Below are 20,139 nucleotides of genomic sequence, written 5' to 3' on the forward strand. Positions count from 1 at the left end.
AATCAGTGGTGGGTTTCTACAGAAGGTCTGCGCATGCACAGAAGCACCGCGAGCGAGCGAAGTAAGCGCTCGTGCGCTCGCGGTTCTGAACTGGTAGTGAAGGTAAATGGAACCCACTACTACTTATAATGTTATTTTAATAATTCTTCAATGAGAATAGGAAGAGGCAAACTGTGGCATTCCAGGTTTTGATGAGTCACAATGGCCATTGTTTTTCACCATTGGCCAGGCTGGCTGAGGCTGTTGAGCCATCTTATAGCAACAACTCATGTGACTCTGGTTACTCACATTAGAACATATGCATCATGAAGACTTTTGCCTGATGTAATGTACATCAGATGAAAGGTAGTCACATATTGCTCATTGTCTCTCTTTATATTGAATGGGGTAGAGAAACAAAATAAAATTCATCAGGATTATGATTCCAGGTAAAACCTTTATGGTTTAGGGCAACTAGCATACAAGAAAGTGCATTTGGACAAATATTAATCCTGGCAAAACTTTAAAAATGATTCAGAAGGACATTTGCTACAAAGGCTCTAAAGAACTTCGCATTCTCAAGGAAAGAAAGATCTAAAGCCATAAACCTACTGCAGTCTGTATGGAAAATCTGGAATTAGGCAAAGGAAATTCTAAAGGTGGACTCTGTAATCTTATTATTAGATTATCAGATTTGAAAGTGGAACATAGGGTCCCCTTCTCCATGTGACCATTTTGGAAAGGAAAACTCCTACTGAAGCAAATGCTCTGATACAAAATTCCCCTTGTATATCTGGCTTAACCCATTAATTTAACCATTTCTAGCTATAACTAAAAGATTTTTTTTAAATAGAGATAGAGATGGCGATAGAGATGAAGATCAATAAATGATATAAATATAGATATTACCAAACTTCCCTCAAAACACCTGTCACTCTGGGATCTTACAAAGTAGTATTTCATGAATAAAGGCCAATATACATGTCCCAGGATAATGTTGCAAAATCTAATCTGGGTTGGTCATCTGGACCAAAGGTTTAGTCTTCTGAACTTTTGGACTCATGCTGGACCCATCTTTAGGAACTTCTTTGTAGTAGGGAGAAGTTCTCTGAGGATGGGCTCCAGCCCGAATCCAAAATCTCGGAAGACTAAACCTCTGGTCCCAGTAACCTACCCATATTGAAACTTGCAGGACAGTATTTATTTCTTTCCTTTGTAAAAAAAAAAAAAAAAAAAAAAAAAAAGGAAAAAAGGGAGGAAAAAAGATACTTTGAATTCAAACATTATCATAAAACTGGTTAAAACAGCTAAAATTCACTAGTTTAGCATCACATGATTGATTAGTTAATCCAGTTCTGTATCAAGGCTTGTAAAGTAATTGCTTAACAGGTCTGTTTGAATTATTCACAAGAAGAAACTAAACTGGTGACTTCAAGCAACATACAGGTGAAACTCGAAAAATTAGAATATTGTGCAAAACTTCATTTATTTCAGTAATGCAACTTAAAAGGTGAAACTAATATATGAGATAGACTCATTATGCAAAGCGAGATAATTCAAGCCTTGATTTGTCATACTTTTGATGATTATGGCTTACCGCTCATGAAAACCCCAAATTCACAATCTCAGAAAATTAGAATATTGTGAAAAGGTTCAATATTCTCAGCTCAAAGTGTCCCAATCTAATCAGCTAAATAAGCCATAACACCTGCAAAGGGTTCCTGAGCCTTTAAATGGTCTCTCAGTCTGGTTCAGTAGGAATCACAATCATGGGAAAGACTGCTGACCTGACAGTTGTGCAGAAAACCATCATTGACACCCTCCATAAGGAGAGAAAGCCTCAAAAGGTAATTGCAAAAGAAGTTGGATGTTCCCAAAGTGCTGTATCAAAGCACATTAATAGAAAGTTATGTGGAAGGGAAAAGTGTGGAAGAAAAAGATGCACAAGCAGCAGGGATGACCACAGCCTGGAGAGGATTGTCAGGAAAAGGCCATTCAAAAGTGTTGGGGACTTTCACAAAGAGTGGACAGAGACTGGAGTCAGTGCATCAAGAGCAACTACACACAGACGGATCCTGGACATGGGCTTCAAATATCATATTCTTCGTGAAGCCACTCCTGAACAACAAACAACGTCAGAAGCGTCTTACCTGGGCTAAAGAAAAAAAGAACTGGTCTGTTGTTCAATGGTCCAAAGTCCTCTTTTCTGATGAGAGCAACTTTTGCATCTCATTTGGAAACCAAGGACCCAGAGTCTAGAGGAAGAATGGAGAGGCACACACTGCAAGATGCTTGAAGTCCAGTGTGAAGTTTCAACAGTCTGTGTTGATTTGGGGAGCCTTGTCATCTGCTGGTGTTGGTCCACTGTGCTTCATTAAGTCCAGGGTCAACACAGCCGTCTACCAGGAGATTTTGGAGCACTTCATGCTTCCTTCCACAGACGAGCTTTATGGGGATGCTGACTTCATTGTCCAGCAGGACTTGGCACCTGCCCATACTGCCAAAAGTACCAAAACCTGGTTCAATGACCATGGGATTACTGTGCTTGATTGGCCAGCAAACTCGCCTGACCTGAACCCCATAGAGAATCTATGGGGCATTGCCAAGAGAAAGATGAGAGACATGAGACCGAACAATGCAGAAGAGCTGAAGGCCGCTATTGAAGCATCCTGGTCTTCCATAACACCTCAGCAGTGCCACAGGCTGATAGCATCCATGCCATGCCGCATTGAGGCAGTAATTGATGCAAAAGGGGCCCAAACCAAGTACTGAGTACATATGCATGCTTATACTTTTCAGAGGTCCGATATTGTTCTATGTACAACCCTTGTTTTATTGATTTCATGTAATATTCTAATTTTCTGAGATTGTGAATTTGGGGTTTTCATGAGCTGTAAGCCATAATCATCAAAATTATGACAAATCAAGGCTTGAACTATCTCGCTTTGCATGTAATGAGTCTATCTCATATATTAGTTTCACCTTTTAAGTTGCATTACTGAAATAAATGAACTTCTGCATGATATTCTAATTTTTCGAGTTTCACCTGTATACTTACCATTTAAGCTAGTTCTATCTATTCTATTCCAGCTCTATAAATCAACTTAAAAAATATTCAGACAGATATTCATTCAGTTTGCAAGATATTCGGTTTCGACAGCAGGCAACCACATCCCCCATTGGACAATTCCTTCTTATTTACCCTCTTATCCTTCTCCTTCAGGAAAGCAATTACCAATTACTTTCCTTTCTGTGGGTGGATCTTCCTGTATATATATATACAGTATGTTTATATATAAACAGTTGAGTACATATATGGACACACACTTCTAAACAAGGTATTAACTTTACAGGAAGGCTAAAACTGCTTACTTGCCATATTATTAATTAATTATGGCTATTAAAACAGAATCTTGCAAATCTAATGTCAATTAAATTTATACAAGGATAAGTGCACCTACTTGCAGGCAACAACAGCATTTTAAAAACCAAAATCCTTTGTTTCTGTTATCTACTATACTTTTCGTTATCAGTTCTGCTGAAATAGCACAACAGCTAATATATTTGATTAGCATACAGAAGGTTGCTTGAAAGAAAGGACATTTTGTGGGTAAAAGGAGGTATACAAATAATATGTAAAGACAAAGGAAGATGAACTTGACAGAAATAGGTTAAATTCCTTACCAAAGCAAGAAGGCGAAAAACATGGCTTAAGTCCAAAACAGGTAGATGTTATGTGAAAACAACACACTTCCATAATTGACATGAGAATAAAAGAATATTTTAAGAAGTAGCTTCCAATCTTCATCACTACAAACTTTGTCACCTCTATAATGTTACATGCAAGTATCCATTCTTCCCATAATTCATTTTTCATCCGTATGCAAATCCATAAATTATTATCAGATCTAATTCAGCCAAAAGTCTGTAATGGAATTCCATGTTTATTAAAATGTGCTTTATTTTAACCCTGATCAAACAAACCAACTTTGTGCGTTGTGCTTAATATTTCATTTATTAGATGCTGCAGCAGGATTTAATTTCTCCTAAGTGGAAATGCAACAGACAAGCCAAGACATTGACCTGAATAAAGACTTTTCGTTGGACGTGCAAAAAAGTTGGTTAAACTCAAAGAAATAATCAAGATGAAAAAAAAATGCAAAAATGGAACAGACTTAATCAGAGGGTTGAAAAATCTATCTTGTTGGAGCAAGGTAAAAAAAAAAATTAGTCCTGTGCAAAGAAACCAATGAAGACAGTTTTTGAAACTAGGTCAAAGACTATGACCGATAAAAACAAGAGGAGGATGAGAATTTTATTCTGCTCATTAATAAAATACACAAATGTATTCATAAATGAGACAGAAAGAATTTAAGCTTTAAAAAATGAATATGGACAAAAGCTGAACTGACATCTTCACCAATCCTTAATCTAAACCGAAGTTTAATAAGGGCATGCGATATGGGTACTGGAATTCTTTGAAGTTAGAAGGGGAGCTATTGTTTTCCATTTTTCCAGCTATATATAAAAATGCTAAAAAAAACAAACAAAACCGACCTCTTAACAGAGAGCTCAAAACTGTTTCTGTTACTATAAGTATTATCCTTTCCCTTTTTCTATTATGGTAGCTAAGAAAAAGATCTGACTTTTTTACAGAATTTTCTATAAGCTGATCCCATTTGCTGTCCAGAGAACCCTGTCAAATAGAGTTTTCGGTTGAAATCCTGTCTACATACAAACCCATTAACACAGATCAGCCTACATTCCCTGCATGAGTTGGCAGCTGGTTGAAAGCCACTGGCCTGGCGTGTCCTAGCATGAAGCAGAGCCTTCCTGTAATATATTTTATCAAAGGTTACTCAAAGAACAAACTTGTGATGCTCCTTAGATGAAGTTTCTGTTAAATGAAATTTGCCTTAATTGTAAAAATAGAAGTTGCGTTTTCTTGTGTGAGCAGGAATAACACAATGAGAAAGATGGTACTAAAATGGTTGCTCGAATTGCTTATGTCTAGTTTAATGACAAGAAATACTAGGGGGTGACATGATAGCAATGTTCCAATATCTAAGGGGTTGCGACAAAGGGAATCAATTTATTCTCCAAAGCACCTGAAGTCAGGACAAGAAGCAATGGGTGGAAACTAATCAAGGAGAGAAGCAACCTAGAACTAAGAAGAAATTTCCTGACAGTTAGAACAATTAATCCGTAGAACAACTTGCCTCCAGAAGTTGTGAATGCTCCAACACTAGAAGTTTTTAAGAAGAGATAGGACAACCATTTGTCTGAAATGGTATAAGGTTTCCTGCCTAATCAGGGGGTTGGACTAGAAGACCTCCAAAGTCCCTTCCTACTCTGTTATTCTGTTAGTTCAAACTTGGGACACCTTGCAGCTTCATATTGTTGAACTACATATTATTGAATTTCCTTGAGCATCCATCACATTAAAAATATGCAGTTTAAATTTACATAGGCACAGAAATAGTAGGAGGAAGCACAAGAAACTACCACTGTACTAAATTGGGGCTGTCTATTGAGAGATGGTAGCTGAGCTGTTAAGTGAGAACATTCCTGATTTATCCAGCTTCATTCAAGAACCAGTAGCTACCTAAACATCATCAAGAAAGAAAGAAAGGATATAGATACGATTAATCTGCATGTGCTAATGTATACGCATAAATTAGTACTAATAAAAGTACAGTAGCTATAATTTTAAGTCACTATGCAATACATCCTGATATAGTAGGGGAACACTATGACTGAGACGTTTGAAGGAAAGTATAAGTATAGTAGGATATATGGTAGCATGTATGGTAGCATGTATGATCACATTCAAGCTGGCTTTAACCATCTACAGCTTTTTAACCTTCTATCTAGGAAGATAAGAGTTGACAATCATATACCTTAACCACAAATGCTCCGAAGAAGTACATGAAGTACATATCCGATATGAAGTAGTATATGCAGGCATGGTGAATGACTTGAACTGAGACACAACTTGGAAGCAAGCTCTAAAATAGCAAGTTGCTTTTTCTTCTGATTAGAAAAACAGAAGAACTGATAGTAGACAGGAAAGGCAGGGAAATAAGAACAGAACTTGTTAATTAAGTCTATCAAAAAAAAAAATCCTGGGTAGCTGTTGTTTTCAGCCCATTTCCCTTTCATATTCTCCCATAGGACTGACTTAGCTTTGATTAATTTCTTTTTACTGGCAATTCTATTCAAGCTCCAGGTTTCCACTAGAGAAAAGACTAGGAAGTGCTGCCCCCTCCTGTTATACATAAGGCAATAGAAAATTTATATAGTATTAGACTAGACTAGAATAGAATTCTTTATTGGCCAAGTGTGATTGGACACACCAAGAATTTGTCTTGGTGCATACACTCTCAGTGTACATAAAAGAAAAGATACATTCACAAGAATCATAAGGTACAACACTTAATGATAGTCATAGGGAACAAATAAGAAATCAAATCATATTAGGAAACAGTCAATATAAATCATAAGGATACCAGCAACAAGGTTACAGTCCCATAAGTGGGAGGAGATGGATGATATTACAGTTAAGACTTGAACTCAGCCCCCCCTTCATGGGGAATTCCTAGTTTGGTAACTGTATTTATGGGGGGGAAATCTTGAAATAGTAGTGAATGCAAACTTTTAGCAATTTTTATTTTTTTAAATGAACAAAACTTGGCATTTTTCCTCTGTTAAATTCTGTATTATAATTTTAGTCCATTTTACTTATTTAACCTGATGGCTTTGAATTTTTTATTTCTGTCTTGTAGAATACTAATTATCCCATTCAATTCTGTATCCTCTATGACTCTGATAAAACATTCTCTCCATTTCTTCATTCAAGTCATGAATAAAAATATTAAAGAATAGAGGATTCATGGCTTTCCTTGAGCCAGCCTACTCAATATTATCTTCAATTTCATGAGAATCCTATAATGAGCATTCAATGAGTATAATTTTTGAACCAGCTATTTATCCATTTCACCAGACTTCCTAATCTATCCTTCATTTACTTTTAACAAGCTTGTGCTCTGAACTTTGCCAAATGCTTTGTAAGTGAAGACCAAGTTAGGGATAGATCATCATGGAGAAAATCTGTCTTCTGTCTGTGGTTCTCAGGAATCAAAAATTATTTCAACATTATAACATTGCAATCAATGTTATACTATACCTATAGCAATTCCACAATTTATTAAGGAAATCAGCAGATAAAAATGACAGAAAGTTAATAATATGTCAAGCTTTACCCTTGGCAAGTAATTCTGACTTCCACCCAGGAAATTTTCAGGAACAAATTCTCAGTGTTGGCCTTCTTTCTGTGAGATAGCCATTCCTTCTATATAATGTCTATACAATGACTAACCATTCCCTGTTAAGTTTTTGACAAGGGCAGTAGAAGAAACAGAAAGCTGAACCCTCTCTGCTTTACTGGAAACAGCACAGCATATTGTGGATATTTGCTGTTCCTTCATCAAAAAGGCACAACAAAGAATGTTCTTTCTGCGCCAACTCAGAAAGGTCAAACTGCCCAAGGAGCTTCTGATCCACTTCTACAGAGGAATTATTGAGTCTGTCATCTGCACCTCTATAACTGTCTGGTTTGGTTCTGCAACCCACCAAGACAGACACAGACTTCAGAGGATAACTAGAACTGCAGAAAAAACAATTACTACCAACCTGCCTTCCATTGAGGACCTGTATACTGCATGAGTCAAAAAGAGGGCTGTGAAAATATTTACAGGTCCCCTCGCATCCTGGACATAAAATGTTTCAACTCCTACCCTCAAAACGATGCTATAGAGCACTGCACACCAGAACTAGACACAAGAACATTTTTTTCCCGAACGCCATCACTCTGCTAAACAAATAATTCCCTCAACACTGTCAAATGAATTATTAAGTCTACATTTCTATTAAATTTCTCATCGTTCCTATCACCCATCTCCTCCCATTTATGACTGTATGACTATAACCTTGTTGCTGGTATCCTTACGATTTATGTTGACTGTTTCCTAATATGATTTAATTGCTTATTTGTTCCCCATGACTATCATTAAGTGTTGTACCTTATGATTCTTGACGAATGTATTTTTTTCTTTTATGTACTCTGAGCGCATATGCACCAAGACAAATTCCTTGTGTGTCCAATCACACTTGGCCAATAAAGAATTCTATTCTATTCTATTCTATTCTATTCTATTCTATTCTATTCTATTCTATTCTATTCCTTACAGTTTGCATGACTTTAACTTTATTGCTGAAAGCCAACTATGAGATTGATTGACTGATTGATTGACCTAGTGATTGATTGATTTGTATCCTGTCTTTATTATTTTTACAAATAACACAGCAGTGAAAATATCCAGCACACCTTCCTCCTATATTTCCCATAGCAACCATGTGAGGTGAGTTGGGCTGAGAAAGAGTGGTGCAAGGTCACACAGCAGATTATTCTAACTGGAATGGTACAGAAGATTGAATAAGTAAATAAAAAAAATAATGTGTTGTTATCACTCACGTATTATAATGTTGCTTCAAATTTATTTATGGTCTTCTTCTTCAGATTTTTTCCCAGCCATCTCAAAACAGAGCACCTCAAAAACAAGACTGCACAATCCTAACAAGACATCATTAATAACTTTATTGGTGGCTGTTTTTATCTGGTGGTGCCAGCTATATTGGTTTCTTTGCGCATACTATCAGAAACAAATTAAATGGAATTGGTAAACTGGAACTTCCACAATATCATCTAGTTTATGATGTCAGCCTCTCAAACTTCAAGAGAAGCTCATCCTCCAAAGCTTTGCCATTCTCACTGTAGTGCCTACAAAATTGTTGTGTCTCAACTATCCTATGCCTACTCCAAAGAGGAAGGATGTAGCAAAGCTGAGGTCACTGAAAGCTACTCACAAGTATAAAGCCCAGATTTTTGTCAGGTAGGGAACTGTTTAAACTTCCTCCTTCAAAAATGATATTGATAACATCACAAAGAAAGCCTTTGATCAAGGTCATATCTTCTTTATACCATCTAACTTTCTAAATAAGTCAAGGAGTGAAAATAATCTGAAAATTGGATTCAGTTCTATATTTTTATTTATTTATTTGTCAAGCATATATAAGAACAGGTAAAAGTATAAACATAATTTGAATACATGAAAAGAGTAAGAGTAAAAAGGAATATTAGGACAAGACGGTAGGCACGTTGGTGCACTTATGCATGCCCCTTACAGACCCCTTAGGAATGGGGTGAGGTCAACAGTAGACAGTTTAAGGTTAAAGTTTTGGGGGTTTGGGGAAGAAACCACAGAGTCAGGTAGTGCATTCCAGGCATTGACCACGCTGTTACTGAAGTCATATTTTCTGCAATCGAGTTTGGAGCAGTTTACCTTGAGTTTGTATCTATTATTTGCTCATGTATTGTTGTGGTTGAAGCTGAAGTAGTCATTGACAGGTAGGACATTGTGGCAGATAATTTTATGTACTACACTTAGGTCAGACTGAAGTTGGAGTAGTTCTAAGTTATCTAAGCCCAAAATTTGAAGTCTGGTGGCATAAGGTATTTTACTGCGGGTAGAGGAATGGAGGACTCTTCTCGTAAAATATCTCTGGATTCTCTCAATTGTATTTATGTCTGATATGCAGTGCAGGTTCCAGACAGATGAGCTGTATTTGAGAATTGGTCTAGCAAATGTTTTGTATGCTCTAGTTAGTCGTACAATATTACCAGGGAAGAAGCTACGCAAGATTAGATTTAACAACTCTTAATGCCTTTTTGGCAATGTTGTTACAGTGGGCTTTGGCGCTTAGATCTTTAGAAATGAGTACTCCAAGGCCCTTGACAGAGTGAGGGTCATCTACAAGGTCATGTCCATCTAATTTGTATTTTATGTTTTGATTTTTTTCTCTGATCTGTCAGGACCTTCCAGAAATTCGTAAAAACTTGACTCTCTTCTAGAAAGGTTTTGAAGATTAATCAGAGCTGAGCCACCAGCAGGATAGTTTTATAACTATTCATTTGCATGCATTTCTAATATAACATACAGTATCTTATATATTGATACCTTTCTCACTTTTTTTTCTTTCCTACAGTTTTATCACAAGTGCAAAGTCTGCTTGTTTTCAGATCGACCAAATGTTGATCCATTAGTTGTTACAGGAATTGACCAATCGGCTTGTCACCCAAGCCTGGGCTGAGGAAGAGTGACTGGCACAAAGTCACCAGCAGGTTTTCATGCCTCAGGTGGGCTATAATTCCTGGTTTCTAGTCTCATCTCTTAACCACTACACCAAATTGGCTCTCAGATAAATTGATATAATGCTTTATTAATTTTCAATATTGTGCATTGCCAAGAGCCCTTCCCCGTGAGACAATTAAATAAATTCCTTTAATAAATCAACTCTATAATTTGGTTGCAGTCTTTGTCAACCCTTATTCTCACAAAGTTTTTGTGTTGGTTCTGGAACTAGCAAGAATGGTAACCATGAAAACCTGACACAGGCCACACTTTCCCATCAATTCAAGAATCTGAAAGCCTCTTCAGAGATCTTTATCTCTGCCTTTTCTACTTCCCTGTGAAAATTCAGCTTTTGATTTGATCATCTATAATAATAACCGTAATAAAAGTAAATGTGCACAACTTTCTCAATTGCTGTTTTCCCTTAATAACCCTTTGTTAGAATTTCACTTTCCCTAAACTTCCCATTTCCCTAGTACTTCAATTTGAGTAAAATTAACCTCCTTATCAACTTTTGCTTAAACTGATTATGCTTCCTGTCGGGTTTATATAACTACTCAACCCCCAATGTGCCATAGTCGGCCTCATGCTTAGCTCTCAATTGCCCTCTCTGATTTATCTTGTTCTGTGCTTTTGATTTCCATGTTAAGCTTTGTCCTACATGAACAAACTGACTTTATATGAAAATATGCTAATTTCTCTATTTCAGTGTGTTCTTCTATGTGTCATGTTGATGCATTGTTTATTTGTTTCTGCAGAATTCCTATGTGTGGTTATTGATGGAATTCACCGAGACATATCTTAATAAGCTTGCATCATGACATTTAGCCAGATATGATAATAAATGGCTATGGGTAGGGGAGTTTTTCATTTAAATAGCATTTTAGGTTAACCTGTTGTTTTCAGGTCTATACAGGGGTGAAATCCAGCAGGTTCTGACAGGTTCTGGAGAACTGGTAGAGGAAATTTTGAGCAGTTCGGAGAACTGGTAGCAGAAATTTTGAGTAGTTCGGAGAACCAGCAAATACCACCTCTGGCTGGCCCCAGAGTGGGGTGGGAATGGATATTTTGCAATATCCTTCCCCCAAGAGTGGGGAGGGAAGGGGGATTTTGCAGTATCCTTTCTCCGCCATGCCCAACAAGCCACGCCCACCAAGCCATGCTCACAGAACCGGTAGTAAACAAATTTGGATTTCACCACTAGGGTCTACAGTATATCTATATTTTTTGTAAGGTTTAAACAGTGTTTAATAATAAAGGCCTACATTACAGGGCTACAATAAATGTCATAAAAATGTATGAGAAATATGTTGTATGTTTAGGTGGCACCATGCAAATAGTCAATATTTTTATTCCATACATACTTTTTCTCATCCAAACAACAACAGTAGCTGTCTGTGACTCTTATTCTCCAACCCACATATTATTTTGAAAGCAGAAACACTGTATCAGTCAACTTTCCTTACCTTTTTGCAGTGTACTATATTTGTGTTAAACTGCAGGTTAAGATTACTCATTGATTTATATTTTACTTGTACACCCACAGAAACTATGTAAACCAAGACATTTGTGTATCTATACTTTCCAAAGCAAACGGAGCCATTTTAGATAGAACAAGAAAAGCAAAGGTAATATTTTTATACAACGTGGCCCCCTTTAAGGTAAAAATGGAATCCTTGACCTAATGCTGATACCAAAAAGCACATTTGTTATAATTCATAAACAAGTAAGTGACTATCTAGATCAGGGGTCTCCAACCTTGGCAACTTTAAGACTTGTGGACTTCAACTCCCAGAGCTTTCCTGGGTTAGGAATTCTGGGAGTTGAAGTCCACACATCTTAAAGTTGCCAAGGTTGGAGACCCCTGATCTAGATCATTCATACATTTTTTTTAACTTCCAAACACAGACCTCCATATTGTCCTCTATAACACTTGCTGATTTTTAAAAATCCTATTTTTAATACATTAATTATGATGATTCTGATTAAAAAGAGGAAATAGCTAAGAGCCACCAAATGCACAATGCAAGACTATTTCTAATTGTCACAGGAGTCTGCAGAAAATCAGGATGTCAAATATGTCATCTATTCCTGTAAAGCTTTATTTACAAAAAAAAATTGTCAGTTGAGCAATATACTAAAAAGAAATCCTGGATCTTAATGCAAATTTAATCTCATGCTTGAATGTCTGCAACGAAGTTAGTTTGTGCAGCAAAATATGCTCTCATTTCCTGTAACACCGTCCAGGGAATATAGTGGAGTCAAAGAACTCATGCCATAAAAACAAAAGGCCTTTTTAATTTCTTTTTTCTTTAAACAATGTCTTATTGGGTATATATTTTCAACAGGGACCTTTGTTAACAAATAGACTAAAATAATACAGTATCACAGTAATGCTATAATAATACTGTATTATAATAATATAGTAATATTACTGAATTGGATACATTTTAATTAATTAAGACATTTTTATCAGATCTGATCTGAGTAGACTTTTTCTGCTGGCTGATCCCAGCAGCCCCGTGGTTCTCTCAAGAACCTTAAGAAATAAAGCACATTAAGAGATGCCTAGGTGATACAGCCATCAAACAGTAAGTAAAGAAGATGAAACACAGATACAAGTTCATATTCAAGCCTACTGTGTGGTAATCAGGGTGGCAAGGCATAGCTATTTGTCCATTCTTATTGCCTCTATGGACTGCAGTTGCATTATTGAGTGTGTCCTAGATCCTGCCAGGGAAGAACGGGTGGGGAAAAAACAATGTATACTGGAATTATTTGATTGAGAATTTTGTGTTCAAAGTTGATCATCATTCACTTTGATTTGGAATCCAGATAGATGGAATCTATTGAAATTTTATTTTTTTTTATTTTATTTTATTTTGAATTTGTATATCGCCCTTCTCCCTGAGGACTCAGGGCGGTGAACAGCCAAGTAAAAACATCAAGTACAAATATTAAAATACAGTTAAAATATACATATATAAATTTGGCCCCATTAATTAAAAACAATAAACAAAACACTTAAAAACACTTAAAAAATTAGGCCAGCCTGGCTTGCTGGACAAGGAAGGTTTTAAGGGCACGGCGGAAGGCACCGAGGTCTTGGATTCTCCTTATCTCTGGAGGCAATTGATTCCAGAGGGTAGGTGCCCCCACAGAGAAGGCCCTCCCCCTGGGGGTCACCAGCCTGCACTGTTTGGCTGATGGCACCCCGAGGAGGCCCTCTCTGTGGGAGCGCACGGGTCGATGGGAGATTGTCGGTGGCAGCAGGCGGTCTCGAAGATAGCTAGGCCCTATGCCATGGAGCACTTTAAAGGTGATAACCAACACCTTGAAGCGCACCCGGAAGACCACTGGGAGCCAGTGCAGCTCGCGCAGGAGCGGTGTTACATGGGAGCGCCAGGCTGCTCCCGTCACTACCCGCGCTGCTGCATTCTGGACCAGTTGGAGCCTCCGGGTGCTCCTCAAGGGGAGCCCCATGTAGAGAGCGTTGCAGTAGTCAAGGCGAGAGGTGACGAGGGCATGAGTGACTGTGCACAGGGAATCCCGATCAAGAAAGGGCCGCAACTGGCGGATCAGGCGAACCTGACAAAAGGTCCCCCTGGTTACAGCCGTCAGATGTTCCTCCAAGGACAGCTGCCTATCCAGGAGGACTCCCAGATTGCGAGCCCTCTCTGTGGGGGGCCAACGACTCGCCCCCAATAGTCAGTGATGGAGTCAACTGACTATATCGGGATGCCGGGAGCCACAGCCACTCAGTCTTGGAAGGGTTGAGCCTGAGCCTGTTCCTCCCCATCCAGATCCGCACAGCCTCCAGGCACTGGGACATCACTTCAAGGGCATTGTTGGGGTGGCCTGGGGTGGAGATGTACAGCTGGGTGTCATCAGCGTACTGGTGGTATCTCACCCCAAAGCCACGGATGATCTCGCCCAGCGGCTTCACATAAATGTTGAACAGGAGGGGCGACAGGACCGACCCCTGAGGCACTCCACATATAAGAGGCCTTGAGGTCGACCTCTGCCCACCTGCCAACACGAACTGCGACCGGTCGGAGAGAAAGGAGGAGAACCACCGTAATACGGTGCTCCCCATCCCCAACTCTTCCAGCCGGTGCAGCATGATACCATGGTCGATGGTATCAAAAGCCGCTGAGAGGTCTAACAGGACCAGAACAGAGGAACAACCCCTGTCCCGAGCCCTCCAGAGATCATCAACCAACGCGACCAATGCCGTTTCCGTGCTGTGTCCAGGCCTGAAACCCGACTGGAACGGATCTAGATAGGATGTTTCCTCCAAGAATTGTGGAAACTGTCGCGCGACCACACTCTCAACAACCTTCGCCAGGAAGCGAAGGTTGGAGACAGGACGATAGTTGGCCAATATTGCCGGATCCAGGGACGGCTTCTTGAGGAGAGGCCTCACCACCGCTTCTTTCAAGGCGGCGGGGAAGTGACCCTCACTCAACGAAGCGTTGATAACACCCTGGAGCCAGCCTCGTGTAACCTCCCGGGAGGCCAGTACCAACCAGGAGGGACACGGGTCCAGTAAACATGTGGCCGCACTAAGTCTCCCCAAAATCCTGTCCACATCATCTGGAGTCACAGCATCAAACTCCTCCCAGGTAACATTGACTGGAAATGACTGGAATGACCTTGCTGTTCTCTATAATTTTAGTTTCACCGTTTGTAACTAGATTCCTGCATTACCTAGCTGATTAAAGCAGTCAGGGAGCAAACTGGGAGTTGGATATAGGCAATAATCACTATTTCTTTGAAGGAAGAAGTTCCAAACCTTCTCATTCAAGAAGAAGCTCAACCTGAAGCTCAACTACCATCCAATCTCCAACCCTTCCCTTTGACGGGGAGGGGGAGATTGTTGAGGAAAGTGATAGGGTTCCAGTTACATATGCTATACGTTATCATCCAGATAGTTTAGTTTCAGGCCCATATATGGGGTGGAAACCACATATATGCCTTGTGGCAAGACTTGGATAGGGGACTTTGACTTTGACCAACCTGTCTTCTTAGATCTTTCAATCGGCCTCAATACTCACAATTTCAGAATCTTTCTGGATTATTTACAAGGACTAGGAACTGGTAGCAATGATTTACAGCAGTTTCTCTCCTATCTAAGGAGGCCAACCCAACCAGGGTACAGGAAAGATCAAGCATATAGATTCTATTGATTTTTTTTTTCTTCTACCTACATAACATCTGCATATGAATCATTACGAGATGTTATCCATCAGTTCTGAGTGAGGTATCATCAATAGCATGATGATAATTACTTGTACATCTCTACTCTGAACCCAATGGGAGTTATGATAGAAAGACTGACTTGTTGCCTAAAGGCTGTCCCAGTCTAAATGGAAAAAAGGGTTAAACACAACTCAAACAAGATAGAATGACTATTAATTCAGAAGCCTATTGATTCCAAGATAATACCAAGTTGAAATAGCAGGTTCATAATTGGGGAGGGGAAGACTCCTAGACTCATGGCTTGAAAAAGACATAAAATTATGGTCAGGAGGGCCTTTTACCAACTTTAGCTAGTGAGTTTATTGTAGTCTTAAGTAGAACAGGACAAACGGTCACTTATCATCTCTTGGGTAAATTAATGCAATTGGCTTTAACAAGATTTCTACCATTGAGGACTATTCAGAAACCTTATCTAGTCCACAATACAATGACCTGCAAATTTATTGATCCATCATATTCATCCATCACCTAGAGTCTATCCATCTTGAAACAGGGATACATTCCTTAAATGCATAAATAAGATTTTTAAATAAAGTTATTGACTGCAGCAACCTCTTTCTCAGCTGATTCATACAAAGTTCTCAAGAGCCAAAAGAAATCACAAAGATATTCAAATGATGGCTTATATAATGCTGTGTGTGCGTTGGTGTATTGCAGCATTTGCTCGATGACATCCTATGCCCTTTGCTCCCATGTCGAGACTCATGAAACCCATGACACTCAAAATCTCCAATGGAAAAATAGGAACAGAAGAAAGAAAAGCAAAGTTTTATATGAACAAATAGATCATATTATTCACTGTTAAACATTAGACAGGTATTTGCCTTACCTTGAAAGAGAAATGCTTTGCTGGCGTTATGTAGTCCAGACACCTGTGTAACTCCGATAGTCATATTGACAAGATCCAATTCTTTGATAATATCAATCTGTAAGCTAGGGTCCATTCCAAGGCCTACAACTATGAGACAAAAGATTGATTTCAGTGTAAGTGCAATAGTTAAAGATACTATACAATAATGTACAATGAGGTATGCAAATATGAATTTTAAATCAGCACTTGTTCTGTAAGTAACAAAAAATGTATTTGATTTATTTGCCATCCATCTCATATAGCACTTAGTACCTAGATTTATATACCACTTCATAGTGCTTTACAGCACTCTTTAAGCAGTTTACAGAGTCAGCATACCCCCCCCAACCATCTGGGTCAGGGGTGGGTTCTACTTACCTTTACTACTGGTTTGCAATGGGGCCGCACGCATGCACAGAAGCATTCTGATGATATTGGAATTGGTGGGTGAAGCCTCCCGCCGGTTTTACTACCAGTTCTATAGAATCGGTGCGAACCGGGGGCAACCCACCACTGATCTGGGTCCTCATTTTACCGACCTCGGAAGAATGGAAGGCTGAGTCAACCTTGAGCCAATCAGGTTTGAATTCCTGATAGTAGGCAGAGTTAGCCTGCCATACTGCATTCTAACCTTTATTTATAAAATTTATTTGCCACTCATCTCATATCCACCAACTCTGGGCGGCTTACAACATGGGAAACATTGAAAAACATTACAATCATCCATTGTAAAAAATACAGGTTGTAAAAAAACCATTGTAAAAAAAGCAGGTTTAAAAAAACCAACAGTTAAATGGCAGAGAGGAGCCTGACATACGGGAGAGTGAGGGGGGGTTGAATTATCAATGGAATTAATCAACTTGCTCCAGTATGAAGCTCCCCCATTGGGTGCTAAGCCCTCTGACAGAGCCAGGTCTTAAGAGTCTTATGAAACATTAAGAGAGTGGAAGCCAATCTCATCTCAGGGGTTGAGATGTTCCAGAGGGCAGGAGCCACAAAATGTTGCACTGCCTTAACTAAGACCCATCGTTCAGAACAGTTATGGACTATAATGCACAATAAATTATGATTATTAATGCAGCAACATGACATGATATTCTAGCCCTACAAATGAATAAGTCTTTAAGAACCAGAGAGATAAACAGTAAGACACAGTGGATGAAAAAAATTGTGATTTCTTTGCCATGCGATGTGTGCCTAATGGTTGCATGGTAAGCATGTGTCAGATTATAAACCACACTTTTTCTTTAACAGGTTTGTTCTAGGTTTTGAATGCGATTTAGAATGTAATTTGGATGCATTTACAGTTTCCACTAGAAGGAAAAGGGTTTTACATTTGGAATTATTGGGAGCACAGAGTCAGGATAATTGTTCCCCTGGGAAACTTGGAAAGCTAGGCTGTTGGATTCCCACTAGCTGAGACCAAGCTACTGACACAAAGCCAAATTTGCAGTTTGTAGGTTCCAGGTTTTCAGGCTGTCAACCCAATATTGTTATAAAAAGCCCCCTTTTAGGCAAGGGCCCATTTACCTTGAGGCAACTTTGCATGGAAATGACTTATAAACAGGTGCAAAGCATGCATGCACAATGGTTTTATACTGACTCGGCACAAAAAAGACTTGTCAGCCTGCAGTTGCTTAAAGAAACAACTGTGAGCTGCCTAAGGGCTGCAAACATCTGCACCACAACAAGGATTCCAAGCATTTCATAGTCCAGCAGGCAGTCGGCATTGTCAAAACTGACACCACTCATGTGTTCACCAGCAAGATCCTCACATGCTCTAGCACATACAGCATGCTCCACTGCCACAGATAAGGAAGACATCTCCTCAAGAACACTACTTTGTTCATACGATTCTGAGTTCTGGTTCATCTATTTTAGAATTTCTAATACTGCAATTGTCTTACTGAGACAAAAACAAGCCAACAGCCAGAGCACCCACAGGGGGTGGGGGGACGATGACAGGAGGGGGGCTATGTCAAAATCTGAAAGATGGCAGCTTCACAGTCCAAACCTGCCCCTTTTATACATATGTTCAATATTGCATGGATGTACAAAGGCAACCAGGCTTTTATCGCAGGGCTGCGCTCACCATTTGACACATTTTTATCTCTTTCCTAGGAACACCCATGTCAATAACTTTGTCATTTCTGACAAAATCAGGTTTGCAACTGGACTTTTATTCCTTGCAAAATAAAACATGATGACTGTCCCCAACTGTTATTTTTCTTTCCTTTTTTTTTTTAAATTAAATAACTTTCTTAAAACATTTAATATAAACAATGTAATTCCAAAGTAAGTGAAGGAAACCCTCAGTCTAATGAACTAATAAGGGGAGGAGTATCTATTAAGGCTAAATGTCTGTTAAATAGCAAATAATAATAATAATAATAATAATAATAATAATAATAATAATAATAATAACAACAACAACAACAACAACAACAACAACAACATTTTGAACATTTTGACTCTACAAAAAACCACCTTACTCGGAACAGCTTACATCCTCTGACGATACCTTAACAGTTCCTAGGTCCTTGGTTAGGATTTAAGCTGCTGAGCTATTACCCAGCCTCAAAGGCTGTGAATCTCACCAAAGATTAAATAATAATAATAATAATAATAATAATAATAATAATAATAATAACAACAACAACAACAACAACAACAACCCCCCAAAACGCTTAAATCATGTGCCCCCTTCTGTTCTTCTGTGGAGCCCTCTGTAGCACTACTCTTCATACACTGGCTCAGTAATCCACATAAAATCACACAAGATTTTGAATTAATTGATCCCAACCCTAAATTAATCTCTCAATTTAACCGACCTCAGTTTAGCATACTTCAGATTTAATGGACAAAGTCTGTGGTATATAAACGTTGCCCGAATGTTCATTATTATATTGGGACTTCCTTTTTCAGTAATAATTTTTCAGAAAATATTATTTCTATTTCTTATCTACTATAAAGAATGGTATTTAGGAGGTATAAATATAGCAGTTAAACAAGGAATGGGGTTTCAGTCATTGCACTTGTAGGACACGTTGATCAAGTCATGGTTATTCAATGAAACCAATTTTCCAAGTTTCACACTCCTTTGCTTGCAATAATTAAACAAAATGCTTAGGTAGGAAGGCAGGTTTACTCATATATATCTTTGCTATACTTCAAGATCCTTCTCCATTACCTCAGAATTGATGATTGATCCACAGTTCCACGCTTACCACATGGATCAGGCTTGCAGTATTAATCTGTCTAAATCATCTCTAATATAACAGCTGCCTGAGACATCTCATCATCCACTTTAAGAGTGGAGAACAGTGGTAGGTCTTTGGAACTCAAAAGTGAAGCATTGTGCCAGTATGTAAGGAATACTGCTGGAAAGTGTTGCACAAGGAGGAGAGGGTGATTGCTGTACAAGTGTTTTGGGGGCTCAAAAATAAATCCCATTTGCCATTTAACAGACAGCCTTAACAGCTACCCTTCCCTCAGTTCCCTTAAATTGAGGGTTTACTATATGCTGTACTCAATGTTTCAAAATATCATTTCCCTGCAAATTATGTACATCCCACAATCCCCTACATTAGAAAGCTTCACTCACATGCTTTGTGGCTTGAAAATAATTTGAACTGAACGCATTTGTAGGAAACAAGACAGCAAAACTAAGGAGGAAGTTTTCTTTATTCCTGTTTTATTATTTTGAATGGAAAAACAACCGAGAAGCAAGAATCACATTCATTTAACTTCTTAAAGTATTAGCCTCAGATGATAACTTGGTAAAAGTTGGGCTGCTTG

At 38.7% G+C, this 20,139-nt stretch overlaps 1 protein-coding gene across 1 annotated transcript in view; it reads right to left on the minus strand.

The window, feature by feature from the left end:
* The window catches only part of NELL1 (neural EGFL like 1), a 549,513-nt gene extending 533,072 nt beyond the window's left edge, over nucleotides 1-16,441 (minus strand). The window contains exon 1 of the mRNA XM_070957549.1: nucleotides 16,321-16,441. Within this exon, the coding sequence (XP_070813650.1) occupies nucleotides 16,321-16,435 (115 nt within the window). The 5' untranslated portion in view covers nucleotides 16,436-16,441. The remainder of the gene's footprint in view (nucleotides 1-16,320) is intronic.
* Nucleotides 16,442-20,139: the final 3,698 nt, after the last annotated feature.

Source organism: Pituophis catenifer, unplaced genomic scaffold (genome assembly GCF_029215685.1).
Source record: "Pituophis catenifer annectens isolate HBS135680 unplaced genomic scaffold, rPitCat1.0.hap2 SCAF_1, whole genome shotgun sequence".
Classification (NCBI taxonomy): Eukaryota; Metazoa; Chordata; class Lepidosauria; order Squamata; family Colubridae; genus Pituophis; species Pituophis catenifer.